We start from the raw sequence: 14,829 nt of genomic DNA, 5'->3' as shown, positions 1-14,829 counted from the left end.
AAGAATAGCCCTGTAATGAGGGAGATGACAGTATAACTATTTAAAAAAAATAGCAGAAAGAGGGGCTTAAAATAGACTGTCTAAAGCCATTCAGAATAGGGCACATGAGCCAACATATCTTAATAGTACCTGAGATCATCACTGTATTTATACAGCACAGTACAATAACCGAGTCTCACAATTATAACCAAGAGTCAATTCTCTTTAATAATAATAATAATAATAGTAATAATAACACTTCCTAGCTGTGGGACCCTGGGCAAGTCATTTACTCCCAATTTCTCGGCTCTTACTCTTCTTCTGCCTTAGAACCAATACTCAGGATTGATTCTAAGATGGAAGGTAAGGGTTTAAAAATAATGGCTGGCATTTATATAGTGCACCAAGTTGTGCAATGCACTTTACAAATACCATTTCATTTTGTCTTCACGACAATCCTGGTTGCTATTACTATCCCAGTGTATAGATGAAGAAACTGAAGCAGGCAGAGATGAAATGACTTGCCCTGGGTCACATAGTGACTAAGTGTTTCAGAATGGATTTGAACTCAGATCTTCCTGATTTTAGGTCTGGGGCTATATAATGTGCCACCTCCCTGCTGGAAACATTACAGATCAATTTGACAGCATTTATATTTGTAACTCCCCAGCGCCCACACAGCTCAGGGACTGACAACCTTTTTCTTTTTGAACTCAAAAATCACAAAATTCGTGCTGCATCCATGAAGGATATGCACATTTTTATACAAAATAATGAGCAGAAATCCTTGAGCTTGAGGTAGGATACAGTAGTACAGAGGATGGTCTGATCACTGGTACATTTTCCCCAGAAGCGGGGAATTCCAAAGAGAATTTGACTTACACCCCCATAGGAATTAAGGGGTGAGTAAGGAGAAGGACGCAGCATGGTGATTCGTCTCTTACTATCATGGGCCAGAAGCAGTTATGCCAGGTGGGGGCATGGACCAGAGGATAATCATGAGGAGAGGCAGAAGGCAGCAATCTCTCTTACCATTTAGGGAAGAAATGTCCCCCCCGCCCCAGGTGTTGGCACCCATCCTGAACTTCTAATAATACCTTGTATTTACATAGCACATTAAGGTTTGCAAAGTGCTTTATAAATATTATCTAACCTGGGGAGCTCAGTGGTTTGAGAGCCAAGCCTAGAGATGGGAAGTTCTGGGTTCAAATTAGACCTCAGACAATTCCTAGCTATGTGACCCTGGGCAAGTCACTTAACCCCCATTGCCTAGCCCTTACCACTCTTCTGCCTTGGAACCAATACACAGTATTGATTCTAAGATGGAAGGTAAAAAAATGACACCCAATATTATCTCACCCTGGGAGAGAAGTGCCATTATTATCTCCATATTTACAGATGAACAAAGTGAGGTAGAGCTCAAGTGACTTGCATGAGGCCATACAGCCAATAAGTAGCTCAGGCCATGAGTTGCTTACTGACATTAGTCCTGAATATACTACAACAGCTAACTGGTACAATTCCTTATGTACAAGCAATTTTGTTATATATCTGCTATAGGTAGCTAACTGCATATTAGTGAATTAGTAGTCAATAGTTGGGGCAGGTTGGTGGTACAATGGATAAAATACCAGGTTTAGAGTTAGGAAGACCTGAATTCAAATCTAGCCTCAGACACTTAATAGTTGTTTGACCTTGAGCAAGTCACTTATCCTTGTTTGCCTCAGTTTCTTCTCTGTAAAATGAGCTAGAGAAGGAAATAGCAAACCACTCAAATGTCCTTGCCAAGAAAACCCCAAATGGGGTCCCAAAGAGTAAGATATAACTGAAACAACTGAACAACAACAACAACTACTTGGAATGCTCTCCTTCTTTGCTCCTACCTTCTAGAATCCATGGAGTCTTTCAGAAGTCAGCTTAGGTACCCTCTTCGGCAGGAGGTTTTTCCTGATTCCTTTAGATATTATGGATCTCTTTCTGTTCCTTCTTTATCTATCTATCTATCTATCTATCTATCTATCTATCTATCTATCTATCTATCTATCTATCTTAGAATATTTTTCCATTGATTCATGTTCTTCCCCTTCCCTCCCCCCAACCAGGAATTCCACTGGATTTTACATGTGTCATTGATAAAGACCTATTTCCATATTATTAGTATTTGCACTAGAGTGGTCATTTAGTCTACATCCCCAATCATATCTCTTTTTGTTCCTTGCACAACACATTCCTCCTCCCAACTCTGGGCATTTTCTCTGGATGTTTCCTCAGGTCAGTAATTCTCCCCTTCCTCATTTCTGCTTCCTGTTTTTCCTCAAGTCTCAGCTAAAATGCCACTTCCTATGTGAAACCTTTCCTCATCCCCCTCAATGCTAGTGCCTTCTCTCTGTCAATCATCCATAGCATATCCTAAATACATCTCATTTGTACATAGCTATTTGCAATTCATCTCTCCCATTAGTCTGTGAGATGTTTGAGAGCTTGTTCAGTTGTTTCAGTCATGTTTAACTCTTGGTGATCCCATTTGGGTTTTTTTTGGCAGAGATACTGGAGTGGTTTGACATTTCCTTCTCTAGCTTATTTTACAGAAGAAGAAACTGAGGCAAACAAGGATAAGTGACTTGCCCTGGGTCACACAACTAGTAAGTGTCTGAAGCTGGATTTGAACTCTTCTTGACTTCAAGCCTAGAGCTCTCTATTTACTGTGCCACCTGCCTGCCATTTTTTTTTTTTCTAGAACAGGGACTGTCTTTTGTCTTTCTTTTTATCCCTAGTACTTAGCATAGTTCTTGGGACACCATAGGTGGTTAATAAATGCTTATTGACTGAGTGACTTTGTATCTACTTTACATTTATTTTATCTTTACCTGTAGCTATACATGCTGTCTCCCCCATTAGAAGGCAAGTCACCTGAGGGTAGGAAATATGGCTGCTTTCTCTTGGTATCCTCAGTGCTTAGCAAAGTGCCTGGCACATAGTAAGTACTTAAGTAATGCTTACAATCTGACTGATTGATTGATCTACAGCTTCATGCCATAATAAGTTGTACAATGCTACAAATACTAGATTTAACAACAGATTTGTCCAAAAGCATCTATTAGGGAATGAAGGCACAGTTGACTTTATGTTCTTTTCTAGGTATATTTTGATACAGAATTCAATCTAGATTTTGAGACCCAGAAGGGTGGATTACAAAGAACCCATATCACTGTGCATTAGAAGAGAGAGGCCCTTTTAAAAATTGAGCCTCGTATCTGACTGGGGTCAGTGGGGACAACCCAAATCAACAAGCGTGACACGAAGGGCAAATTTGCAATTAAAAAAGGAGTAGGGAATTATCAAGATGGATGGGTCCCCAAGACACAGAAGCCAGAGCCCCCGTGGCCTTGGCCAAGGATGCCAGAAATGAATGCCCTTATTCTCCAGCACTCGTCACCTTTTGCTCTGAACAGAAGGGCAAATGCATTAAAATAGCAACAATTAGAACACTTACTTAGCTTGGAAGGCATTGTTGGTTCCCCTGTGGTCGAGGTCATGACATAGGCAGCCCACAATCACGGCTAAAATTTCCACCTCAGTCAAAATCTCCTGAAAACCAGCCGTCTGGGAAGAAGGGAAAAATGGCAAGTGTAACTACTCAGAGCAGGAAGGATGGATAACGTTAGTCTGGTGAGTAACAATCAACTCTGTTTTTAGACCAGCATCATTTAAGGAAATGATTAACTGCCATCCACCATAAACTACTGTAGGTTGGGTGGCCAGTCTAACAGCATCAGGTCCCTGCAGTGATCAATTACCTCCCTGTCACATTTACCCATGCCCCAAAACCAAGATAGGGCATGTAGAGTGTGTGTGTGTGTGTGTGTGTGTGTGTGTGTGTGTGTAAGAAACCAAGAGAATGAGGGGAAGGAAGGTCCATTTTATCATTTTAACTTCTTAAGGCACCAAATTGCATTTTCAGTTAAAACAAGAATATAGCAAAGTTCTGGAGCAAAGCATATTCTATTGTTATTAAAATATAGTGGAGAGTTCCTGTAGTACTGTGTAGTAAAAAAAAAATAATAGATAAATTGAGATTTGAATGCTCCTGGGCAAATGGAGTACCTTTAGATGGCAGCTGGAGACACTAAGATATTTAGGATTAAGTTATTAAGGGGACTTACTAATATTAATCATTAGCTATGAGGAAAAAATGAAAAGTAATCAAGCTATGAATATGTCAAAATATATAATTCATAGATCACAAAGTGTCCCTCAAAGTCTTCCTCCTGAAACTCATGGGGATGCTGGCAGAGTGTAAGTTGTGGTAGGTTTTATCTGGGACAACTTCAAATACCTGCTTAGTGATGGACTTCCATAGGTTGGAGGCTCATTACCAGAAGGCTGGGGTATGGGTAAGGGAATAAACATTTATATAGCACTTACTATATGCTAAGCACTTTACAAATAATCTCTCATTTGGTCTTCACAACAGCCCTGAAAGGTAGGTGGTTTTATTAACCCCATTTTACAACTGAGGAAACTGAGGCAGACAGAGGTTAAATAATTTGCACAGGGTCACAGAGTCAATAAGTGTCTAAAAGTCTTTGAATGCAAGTCTTCCTGACTCGGTGCCACCAGCTACCTCTGTGATGAATTATTTTGATTAAAGCAATCCATGAAGAAGGCTTTCTCCTAAGACATGAAGAGGGGTTATGATCTGTGTTAGTGGAGTGAATTATACTCTGAGGAAATCACAGATCATCTACCAGATTCTACATTGCAAAATGCATACAGGTTGACTAGTAGTGTAAGTGAAGATTTTTTAAATTACTATGAGGTCTGGTTTGCATAGTCTAATAATTATCCATGTAATCTGTACATGATAAATCTTGATTCCCATTACCATGACTCCTAATCCAGAACTGGTTATGTGGGTAAATACTTAGTAGCCTAGAAGAAGGTAGATAGAGTGCCTGACCTGACATTAGAAAGACATCTTCCTGAGTTCAGTCAGGCCTCAGACACTTTCTATCTGTATGATTCTGGGCAAGACACATAACTCTGTTTGCCTCGGGTTTTCTCCTCTCTAAAATGAACTGGAGAAGGAAATGACAAACCACCACAGTATCTTTGCCAAGAAAACCCCAAATGGGGTCACAAAAAGTCAGACACAACTGAAAAAAGACTGAACAAAAGCCTATAAGATATTCCAAGTAAGTGGACCTGAGAGAGCTATCAAATGTGGCATACTTTCTTTACTTTTGATTTCATAATAGGAAGTGAAGCAAAAATTGAAAAAATTATCGTAATGAGCTATGGAAAAGATTTACTTGTGAATGATGGAAATAATAATAACATCAATTTACCATTTTAAGGGCTACACAGTGCTTTATATACTCACCTTAGTGAGGTAGATATGCTTCAATAACAAGTATTATTATTCCCATTTTACAGATGGAGAAACAGAGGCTCAAAAAAATTAGGTGTCCCAAAGTCCCAAAACTACTGAGTGGCAAACACAAAATCTGATCGTAGGTCATGTAACTCCAAGTCAGTGTTTCTGCCATTGACCAGAAACTATATGATGGGGAGGGGCAATTATCCCCCTTATCTATCCATCAATTCCTAGGCAATTGATTATGGAGAAACTTTTGCTTCTTTGGCCACTGTCCATCTCGCTTTGACTACCATTTCAGGGAAGCCCCAGCCACTATACTTTTCCTTCTTGCTCTCTGGCCTTGATAGTCACCTTGTTTCTGGATGGAATGTCAATCCACTCCACTGTGGATTTTCCTGTAACTGTCTGGGCCAAAGTACCCCACCCCCTTCTAGTCACCGTTCAGCTATGTATGCCATCTCCCCCCATTTAAACACAAGTTCCTCAAGGGTAGGAACTACCTTTGCTTTTGTATTTGTATCCCTTCCAATGAACACAGTCTTTGCCTCATAGTAAATGCTTAAAAAGTGCTTTTTTTTTCATTCATCTCATTCATTTAAAATCTACTGTTACTTAACTAATTTCAAGGGACAGGGATCAACCAGAAACAGGCAAATTGATTAACAGCTTAAATGGAAATTAAAAATCTAATGTCATCCTTTATATGGCAAATCAAAATCTTAATTCATTACCAGGTTAAAAGGTCATTAGATTTTTTTAAAAAATGGAGCATATTTTTCTACCAATTTGTCTAGCTATAATTTTGGCTAGAAATCCATTATCTTATCTTAAAGGGCATAAATTATGCCATATAATATCCTGAAAAGCAGCACATTATCTAGAAGAGGGAGCAAATAATGAGTGCTGCTATTTATAATGTATTTTAAGTTTGTAAAGCACTTTACATATATAACCTCAGTTAAGCTTCCCAATATACATGTGGATGACATTAAAGCCAATGTCATAGACTCACAAAGCCAGAGGTGAGTAGCTTCCTCCTCATTATTATTGCTATTATTATTTTATGGACAAGGCCTCTGCCTTTAAGGGGGATAGGGAAGGAGGACTTGCTAAGCCACTAAAGGATGGGTGGTCATTTTTTCTCTTCTTGAAGCCCTCCAGGGATGAAGGCCTCCTTAGTTCCCATTCCCCAGTTTTGTCATTTTCACAATAAAGGAGTTTCTAGGCCTAGACAAAATCTCTTTGATTTTCAGTTAATCCCTTTTCCTCTGGATTGACTCTCTGTGATTTTGAGAAAGGACAGGAGGTTTTTTGTACACTTTGCAAACTTTGACTCAAGCATTAAATCACCTCTTCACTTTTTCTTTCTTAGATTTAGCAGCCCTCATTCCTTTGTTCTTTCCTCACCATCCCTTATATCTCATCTCTTCAAAAATTTTTTTGCTGTTTTTTGGAATAAGACTCCCTGCTACAAGGTCAGAATAATTCCAGGAACTTAACTATCTAGTCACTTCAACAAACTTTTAAATAATGTGTGCTCAACACCAAGCTAGAACTCTGGGGAGTAAAATAAAAACACAAAACGACCGAATCAAACCAAATAACCCACAAATATGTCCTTTGCTCTCCAGGACCTAATGATAATATAATGATGATATAATAGTAATCATAGTAACATAATAGTTAACATTTATCTAGAGCTTACTATTTGCCAGGCACTGTGCTAAGCAATGGAGTTACAATAAAAGGGCAAAAGACAGTTACTGCTTTCATGGAGCTCACAGTCTAACAGGGGATATGGCGTGCTAACAATTATGTTCATATAAGCTATATACAGGATCAGTTGGAAATAATAGGAGGAAGTCACTGGAATGAGGAGTGATCTGGAAAGGTTTCCTGGATGATGATGGAATTTAGTTGGGGCTTGGAGGAAGGCAGGGAAGCCAGGAAGTGGCAGTGACAAAGGAGAGAGTTCCAGGCACGTGAGAAAGCCAGAGAAAATGCCTACAGTTGGGAGAGGAAGCATCTTATTTGAGGAACAGCAAGGAAACCAGTGTCACTGGACTGTATAGTAAATGGTGGTAATGGGAGGAGAGTATAAAAGGGATAAGAAGACTGGAAAGGTGGCATGGCAGAGTGCTGGACTTGTGCTAAGGGAAGGGTGCCTAATAGAACATGGTGTCCAAACGAGATGTCAGTCCATTTGGTTTTGGTCTATGTCTGTCAAATGACCAAACTTTGTAAATATAAGAGATTTGGAGCTGAAATATCTAGAAATTGATTAAAATAAAGATCCCCAATGTACTGATTTTGCATATATAACCAGTCTCTGAATCAATCCAGGTTGTTACATATGATACTGCCATTTTCCCAAAGGTCATTTATCTTTAGAGTTTGGGGTGGTGGGTGTAGGTCTATGATTTCATCACTATGAGGAACTCATGGCATGGAAACTCCCTTTTCCAACACAGATAGGCAGATGATTTATAATATATGGTTTTAGCGTTTCCTGGAGGGCTACGGAGTTGTGACTCTCAAGGTTCCATTGCTAATATGTATCAGAGATAATACTTGAACTCAAACCTTCCCAATCTCAAAGATCAACTCTCCATCTTGTCTCAAGAAATCAAGTTAAGAGGTGCAGCTCGGCCAGACCTTGAGTTGAGAGGACCTGGGCTTCGGATACCTCCTAGCTGTGTGACCCAAGGCAAGTCACTTAACCCTATTATACCTCTTCTGCCTTAGAACCAATATTGGTTCTAAGACAGAAGGTAAGGATTAAAAAAAAAAAGAAAGAAATCAAGTTAAGGTATGCAAAATAGGATATTCATTACTAATTACAATATTTGTATCCCTTGCACCTATCATTGTACTTAGGATATAGTCAAATAATCAATAAGCATTATTTAAGTGCCTTCTATGTACCAAGCACTATCCTAAGTTATGGAGATACAAAGAAAGTCAAAAGGCAGTTCCTGGTTTCAAATTGAATAGTTGTGGATTGATTGATATGTCTTTAATGAATATGTTCCTACAAATATTGTATTCATGAATAATTTTCAAGGTAAATGTACTGTTTTCACTTTGAAGGGATATATAATTAATTGACATTTCTCACCTATTATCTTCCATATCTAATCGCTTATTGTTATGCTGTCATAAGAGTCAGGTCAGGGGAGCCAATCAAAAAGTTATATATTAAGTACAACAAACAGTGCCATCTACCTGTTTAATATTTGTAGGATACAAGCATTTCTTAATACTGAAATATACCTATAAAATACCTGTAATGCTATAAAAAGAACTATACAATAGAAAGAAGAGAAAACACAAAACAAAAGAAAGGAAAGGGAGGATAATTTTAAAAAAGAGATGTAAACCTATGCATAAGCCCTGCCAATAGGGCAGCTCCTGCCTCATTCCCAATTTGCCTTGAGTTAGCTTTTGCCTCACTTATTCACTTTTCATTTACTTTGTGTAGAGATTTTTAGACTTGAAGTCAGGAAGACCAGCTTCAAGTCTTACCTCAGACCCTAGTTAGCTGTGCGATCCCATTAAAAAACAACAACAACAACAACTAAATCTGGGTATCAATTTATTTATCTGACATATGGAGATAATCAATCCCACAGAGTAACTCTGAAGATCAAATGAGATAATGGATGTAAAGTACTTTGGAAACCTCAAACTATTGTTTTATACCTTATTGTTATTATGCATTATAGTTACTTATATATGTATTAAATCTATCTATTTTAAACTCTATGGAGTCAGGGTTTATGCGGTGCTCAGCACATAGTGGGTGTTTAGTATCTATTTCAGTTGAATTGATTTGAAACTCAGCATCAAACAGATTCAAAGGTCATGCACTGGGCTCCCATTAGCAGGTAGTTTTTCTTATACACATTACTCAACTTCTCATCTACCTGCTGGAAATGTATTTCCTCCTTAACTCCAAGTCACAGATTCCTACACTTCCTTTAGGACTCAGTTGATGCAACATCCTTTACAGGAAGCCTTTTCTTATTCCCCAGCTGCTAGGATTCCTCCCTAAATTTGTTGTCTTTTTCTATATGTATTCACATTGATATAACTTATATGCTGTCCCTCCTGATGGAATGAAAACTCTGAAGTCAGAGATAATTTCATTTTTGGTTTTCTGGTACCTCGTTCGATGCCTGGCAAACAGCAGGCACTTAATAAATGTTTATCAATGGATTGATTGATTAATGTGCCACTGCCAAATGTTGATCTATGTATTTTTTTTTTACCAGCCAGGTTTGTACTGAACTAGAGTAAAAGCCAAGGAAATCTGTGGCTGGATTATAAAAGGGCCAAGGTTCGAAGGAAATAGAATGTGTCCAGCCTTCTATCCAATTTGTGAAAAGCAGAGCTAAGAATATGCATGTGTTAGTACTTTCACCGGATAACAGCAGAATCTTTTGTCCAAATGTATTTAGGAACTCGGTCCACATTTCTCTTTATGATAAATCGGCCGTGGTCAGAATGAATTCTGGGACACCTTTTCTTAATCACAGATAACTCAATCACTTGGCTTCTATCCCCGAAGCAGTAAACACTAATTGTGTACAACAAGAGTGTATGACCTGTGAAATGGGAACTCAAAGGTCCAGGTAGAGAAGTAGTTTTGAGTATCTGAAATCCTATCCTTAACTTACACACTATCACCAAACTGAAAATAACACCTTCAAAAATGAAATCAATTAAAATATTGGGAAAGTGATTTCCCCACCTAACACCTTTGAAGGAACTAGGTTTCAGCTGAGAGAAAGTCTCACAAACAAGTTGTAAAGCATCTAAAATAGGGTTCTGATAATGGAAAACTGAGGCTGTGATAAATGGTCCATTGCCTACTGCCGAATCTCACTGACCTGAAGGATTCGGCCGGCATCATAAAACACAAAAGGGAAGATTAAGCAGTTTACCAACACCGTAAAAATCTCAAGAATAAATTCAGTTTAATCAAAAATCCTGTATTGTAAAAAGACTGTTGCTATTTCTGTGATCACAAACACATTTCATTAAAAAGCAGTGTCTGTGAGCAAGAGTATTGACTTTACCTATAATGCTGGCCGTGATTATGTTTATACACTTTTAAAATTTACATGTACAGAGAAAAAAAATACCTAGCCCTGGATGGTGGTGCAGGAGAATTTATTTTCACTAGAAAGTGAATGACCCATAACTCATGAGTGGCAGAGCTTAAAGTGAGTTATGGAGGTCATTCTCTCGTGTGAGGAAATGAATTGGATTATTCCTCTTCCCAATAGTACCCGTTTGGTTATTAGCGTGCCAGGTTCTTAATTATGAGCTGCTTTGACTTTTTGTGCTTAAAAAAAAAATAAACGCAGACATGAGTAGTACTTGCCAGAGGGACACAGTCAAACTGCCACTGTGAGGTTTGGCCAAAAAGAGCGGAGATGGAACACATTAAAGGGTAGTAGCATTAAATGAAATTTTAAAATAGGTTCCAAACTGATTACCCATGTAGTAGATGAATTACAATGATGTCAGTAGATAGGTAATTAAGGATGATCACTTATTTGGTTTCCTAATATTAAAAATTCTTCCCTTTTGGAGTTATATTTAGGATATAATACGCAAATATGAAATTTAAAAGATATATCAGGCTAACATGCAGAACAACCATAATATTCTGATATATGTTATACATATTTTAAATCAACTCTTACCAGCTACTTGATCTGAAGACATTAAAGAAATTAAGAGAATATGTGATAGTTGTGGTATATTACCCATTATTCTGTTAGTAATAATTTTAAAAATCATTCTTATTGTTGACAGTACTGACTTGGGCATAGAAAAGGACAAAGTCATTTTTGTTTTTTATCTTAAGCTGTTTTCTGATGAAAAAAATTAGGATTCTCATTGCTGATTCAAACAATATTTCATGTGAAAACTTAAGCATGTCTGAAAAATCTTCCTTGAACACTTCCAGCTCCAATTTTATTTCTTGCTGAGATAGCTTGAGGGGAAAAAATTTCTACAACAAAAATCAAAGAGTTTCCTGAAAAATGCAGGCAGCTGACCAATATGATGTGCATTATCTTCAGATTTGTGAATGGGCTGGATTTTTCTCCCTAAATGTCTTTTCTGCTCCCTAGTTTGAATTATCAATAAACCCTGTAGCTTATCTCTGAAAATAACCTTGTTGACAACACAAATATGGACTTAAACATATTCTATCCCCATATGAGATTTAGGAAGCCCACTGTAAATGTCAGGGGGTGTCCATGTGTTTGCTGTGATACCTGCTTATTATTAGTGCTGAACGGCAGTCCCCCCCCCCCCCCCACAGCCGCTTTGGCAGTCCTGCTATAAATTTTAATGTGATCGTGAGCTCTTCTCTTTTCATATCCAGTGAATTCTGCAAGATCATAATATTCTATATGAACCCTGTCTGAACTTTCCCGTGATACAGAGAAAGAACAAGATTTCTATTGGTGATAGATGTTCATCATTTTACGACTTTGTGCTGGACACTGGGCACCATGGTTCCCTGAGTAATATTACCCGAAACAAAGTCCGCTCATTCAATTAACCTTTATTGAGCAGTTACAGGGTGCAAGGCATGGCACAAGGCACTAATGAGCACATCCTAAGGATGGTCCTCTGAGGAAAGAATACTGATTCTTAAGGCAAGCTTTTTTGGGGGAAACTGCCAGGTTCTGTGTATCAGTGACACAATGTCACTGCATATTCAGCTGCTCTTCATACTATCCCATTTTATAACAATACAGGGAATAAACAATATAGACATTTCTAATTTCTTTGGAAAATCAAGGAAATCTGAAGACATGCCCTTGGACTTTAGGCTTTTTTTGTAATGTGATAACTCATGCTCTATTGTGCTTTTTTTCTATGAAACTCAAAGTACTTAGCAAATTTGAATCTCCCAAATGTCCATTTCAAAGTAAAGGACAGATATTATAACCTCTCCCTTAAAGATCTGAAAATTCAGGCAGAGAAGGATGGAATGACTTATTTAGCCATTATCTGGGTCATTGGCAGGCCAGATTCCTACCATTTTACATCAAATTGCTTATCCTATAATGGAGCTTTTATTTCCAGGGGAATGTATATTGCTTCTGTTATCTGCATAAGGTTCATGGGTCTGGGGCATCAGCTTGAGTACTTTTGGAAAACACGATTCTGATTCAGCAATAATGTTTACTGTCTCTGTGTTTCCAATGACCCCAGAGAGCATAGGTAAAGAAGTGGAATCCCTTTGTGGGCTTTGCCTATGTGGCAGAGCCCAATGTAGAGATATTCTTAATGGAAATAAGGAAGCAGATACCTATATGGGCTTTGCCTGTGTAGTAGAGTCAACTGTGCAAAAATACTAATGCAGATATACTAAAGTCATCACCTTTACACATTTTCCCATTCACAGAAACAATGGGATTTCAGAAGGAAAAAAAAAATATTACAACCAGAGATACGATGTTAAAAGGACCAGATAACTCACGCTAACAATAGCAAATGAGTGTGTGAAAATGTATCCATTTCTGCCGTAAAATGGACCTGATGAGAAGGGTTGGTTTTTAGGCAGACTGGATTTGATGGTATCCCCTTTAAAAATAAATCTTCCTTCTTCCCTTCCCCACCCCCAGTCTAGCCCTTCCTCTTTATCATCTGCTTTAAAAGGGAAGGTTTAGTGCCTCTCCTTTTCAAGACATCTAGAGGAGAAATTTAGCCTTGGAGCTCCATCTAGAGGAAAATACAGCTCCCAAAGGCCACAAGTCTCCAGCTGAGAGGCCGAGGTTGCATCACGTGCTTCTATTGTGACATTTTTCAGATGAGAATTCCATTCCAAACCCATCATAACACTTGGGAAGGGCAGATGGGGATAGCTCAGGAGAAAGAAATAGGGAGGATCATTTCACTGTGTTGGGAAAGAAACTAACTCTGCTACAGGGTTGCTCTGGGCAAAGAAAGCTGCATTTTGGGCTCCTATTTCAGAAAGAAGACCATTGGTGTGAGTTTAATTATTTAAAAAATTAAAAAAAATTTGAGTTCATTTTATTATTATTTCCCCACAAACAGCCTCTGTTAATTCTGTACAAAGGATGGGAGTGGCATGGACCATCCCAACTCTGCTCTCTCTATGGATCACTCACCTACCTCACCAGCACCCATATTGGTGAGTCTCATAACTGCTGCCTAGTCAGAAGCTTTTTGCTCATTGGAGAATCATTTGCTGCAAGCCATGCTTTCCACCCTGCAAAGTAGCATATGTGTGTGTGTGTGTGTGTGTGTGTGTGTGTGTGTGTGAGAGAGAGAGAGAGAGAGAGAGAGAGAGAGAGAGAGAGAGAGAGAGAGAGAGAGAGAGAGAGATACGTTTCAATACCCTCCACCTTGACAATACCCTCCCAGTGCCATACATATCCATCCAATATTGTCTGGGACAGGGCTACTAGCCAGAAAGTCAAACTAATTCTGGGTGCCTCCAGATCAGAGGGAGAGACTTCCGAAACACAATAATGCATTAATGATGTGCCCAGGTGGTTGAGAGACTCTTCTTTATCTCTATAACTATGTAGGTCAATGGAAAGGTCTTCTAGATCAGGGCTTCTCCATAAATCTCATACTCTAGTAGGTCTAAAGACTGAGGAGAGACCTTGGGAAGCACTTCTTATCAATAGCACCTAGCACAGAACTATTTAAATAACAGAGCACTTAAAATATTTTTAAAATTTAATGGAGAGGGGCAGCTGGGTAGCTCAGTGGAGTGAGAGTCAGGCCTAGAGACAGGAGGTCCTAGGTTCAAACCCGGCCTCAGCCACTTCCCAGCTGTGTGACCCTGGGCAAGTCACTTGACCCCATTGCCCACCCTTACCAATCTTCCACCTATGAGACAATATACCGAAGTACAAGGGTTTATTAAAAAAAAATTTAAAAAAATTTAATGGAGATGCCAACCTCTATGTGTATTTGTGTGATCAAGAAAAGACAATTACAGAATCTTTGAGTTGGCAGGGACCTCCTTCTCTTTCCTTTTCTACCTCCGGGTATGTGTGTGCTCTTCTGTTTGTGTCAGAACCTGACATTCATACAGTAAAGAATAGCATAAATATTTCATGTATAGGAAACCATGCCTATTCTAGAGTTGACTCTTTAATTGAAATATATCCCAAAAGATTGTATGATGATGTTTTTCAGATTACTATGCCCAGACTCCTCTTTTCCATCCTAACATGGGGGAGATGTCAAGAAACAGATTCTTCCTCTAAGTGAGCCATTATGAAAACTTCCTTCAATAGTGATTTGTCAAGGGCACTTAGTAAACTGACATTAAAAACGGTGAATATGAAATCTGCTCAAATAAAACCCTTTCTTTCTTTCTTTCTTTCTTTCTTTCTTTCTTTCTTTCTTTCTTTCTTTCTTTCTTTCTTTCTTTCTTTCTTTCTTTCTTTCTTTCTTTCTTT

The 14,829-nt window shown here is 38.5% G+C and overlaps 1 protein-coding gene across 1 annotated transcript in view; it reads right to left on the bottom strand.

Moving 5' to 3' along the window:
* Positions 1-14,829, bottom strand: part of PDE11A (phosphodiesterase 11A) — a 532,399-nt gene that overhangs the window by 96,453 nt on the left and 421,117 nt on the right. The window contains exons 13-14 of the mRNA XM_044669081.1: positions 5,137-5,158; positions 3,473-3,582 (exon numbers count right to left, since the gene is read on the bottom strand). Of these exons, the coding sequence (XP_044525016.1) occupies positions 3,473-3,582; positions 5,137-5,158 (132 nt within the window). The remainder of the gene's footprint in view (positions 1-3,472; positions 3,583-5,136; positions 5,159-14,829) is intronic.

The sequence above is a fragment of the Gracilinanus agilis genome, chromosome 3 (assembly GCF_016433145.1).
Source record: "Gracilinanus agilis isolate LMUSP501 chromosome 3, AgileGrace, whole genome shotgun sequence".
NCBI lineage: Eukaryota > Metazoa > Chordata > Mammalia > Didelphimorphia > Didelphidae > Gracilinanus > Gracilinanus agilis.
Note: the sequence above shows the minus strand (reverse complement) of the source record. Positions and strands in the feature narration are given on the sequence as shown.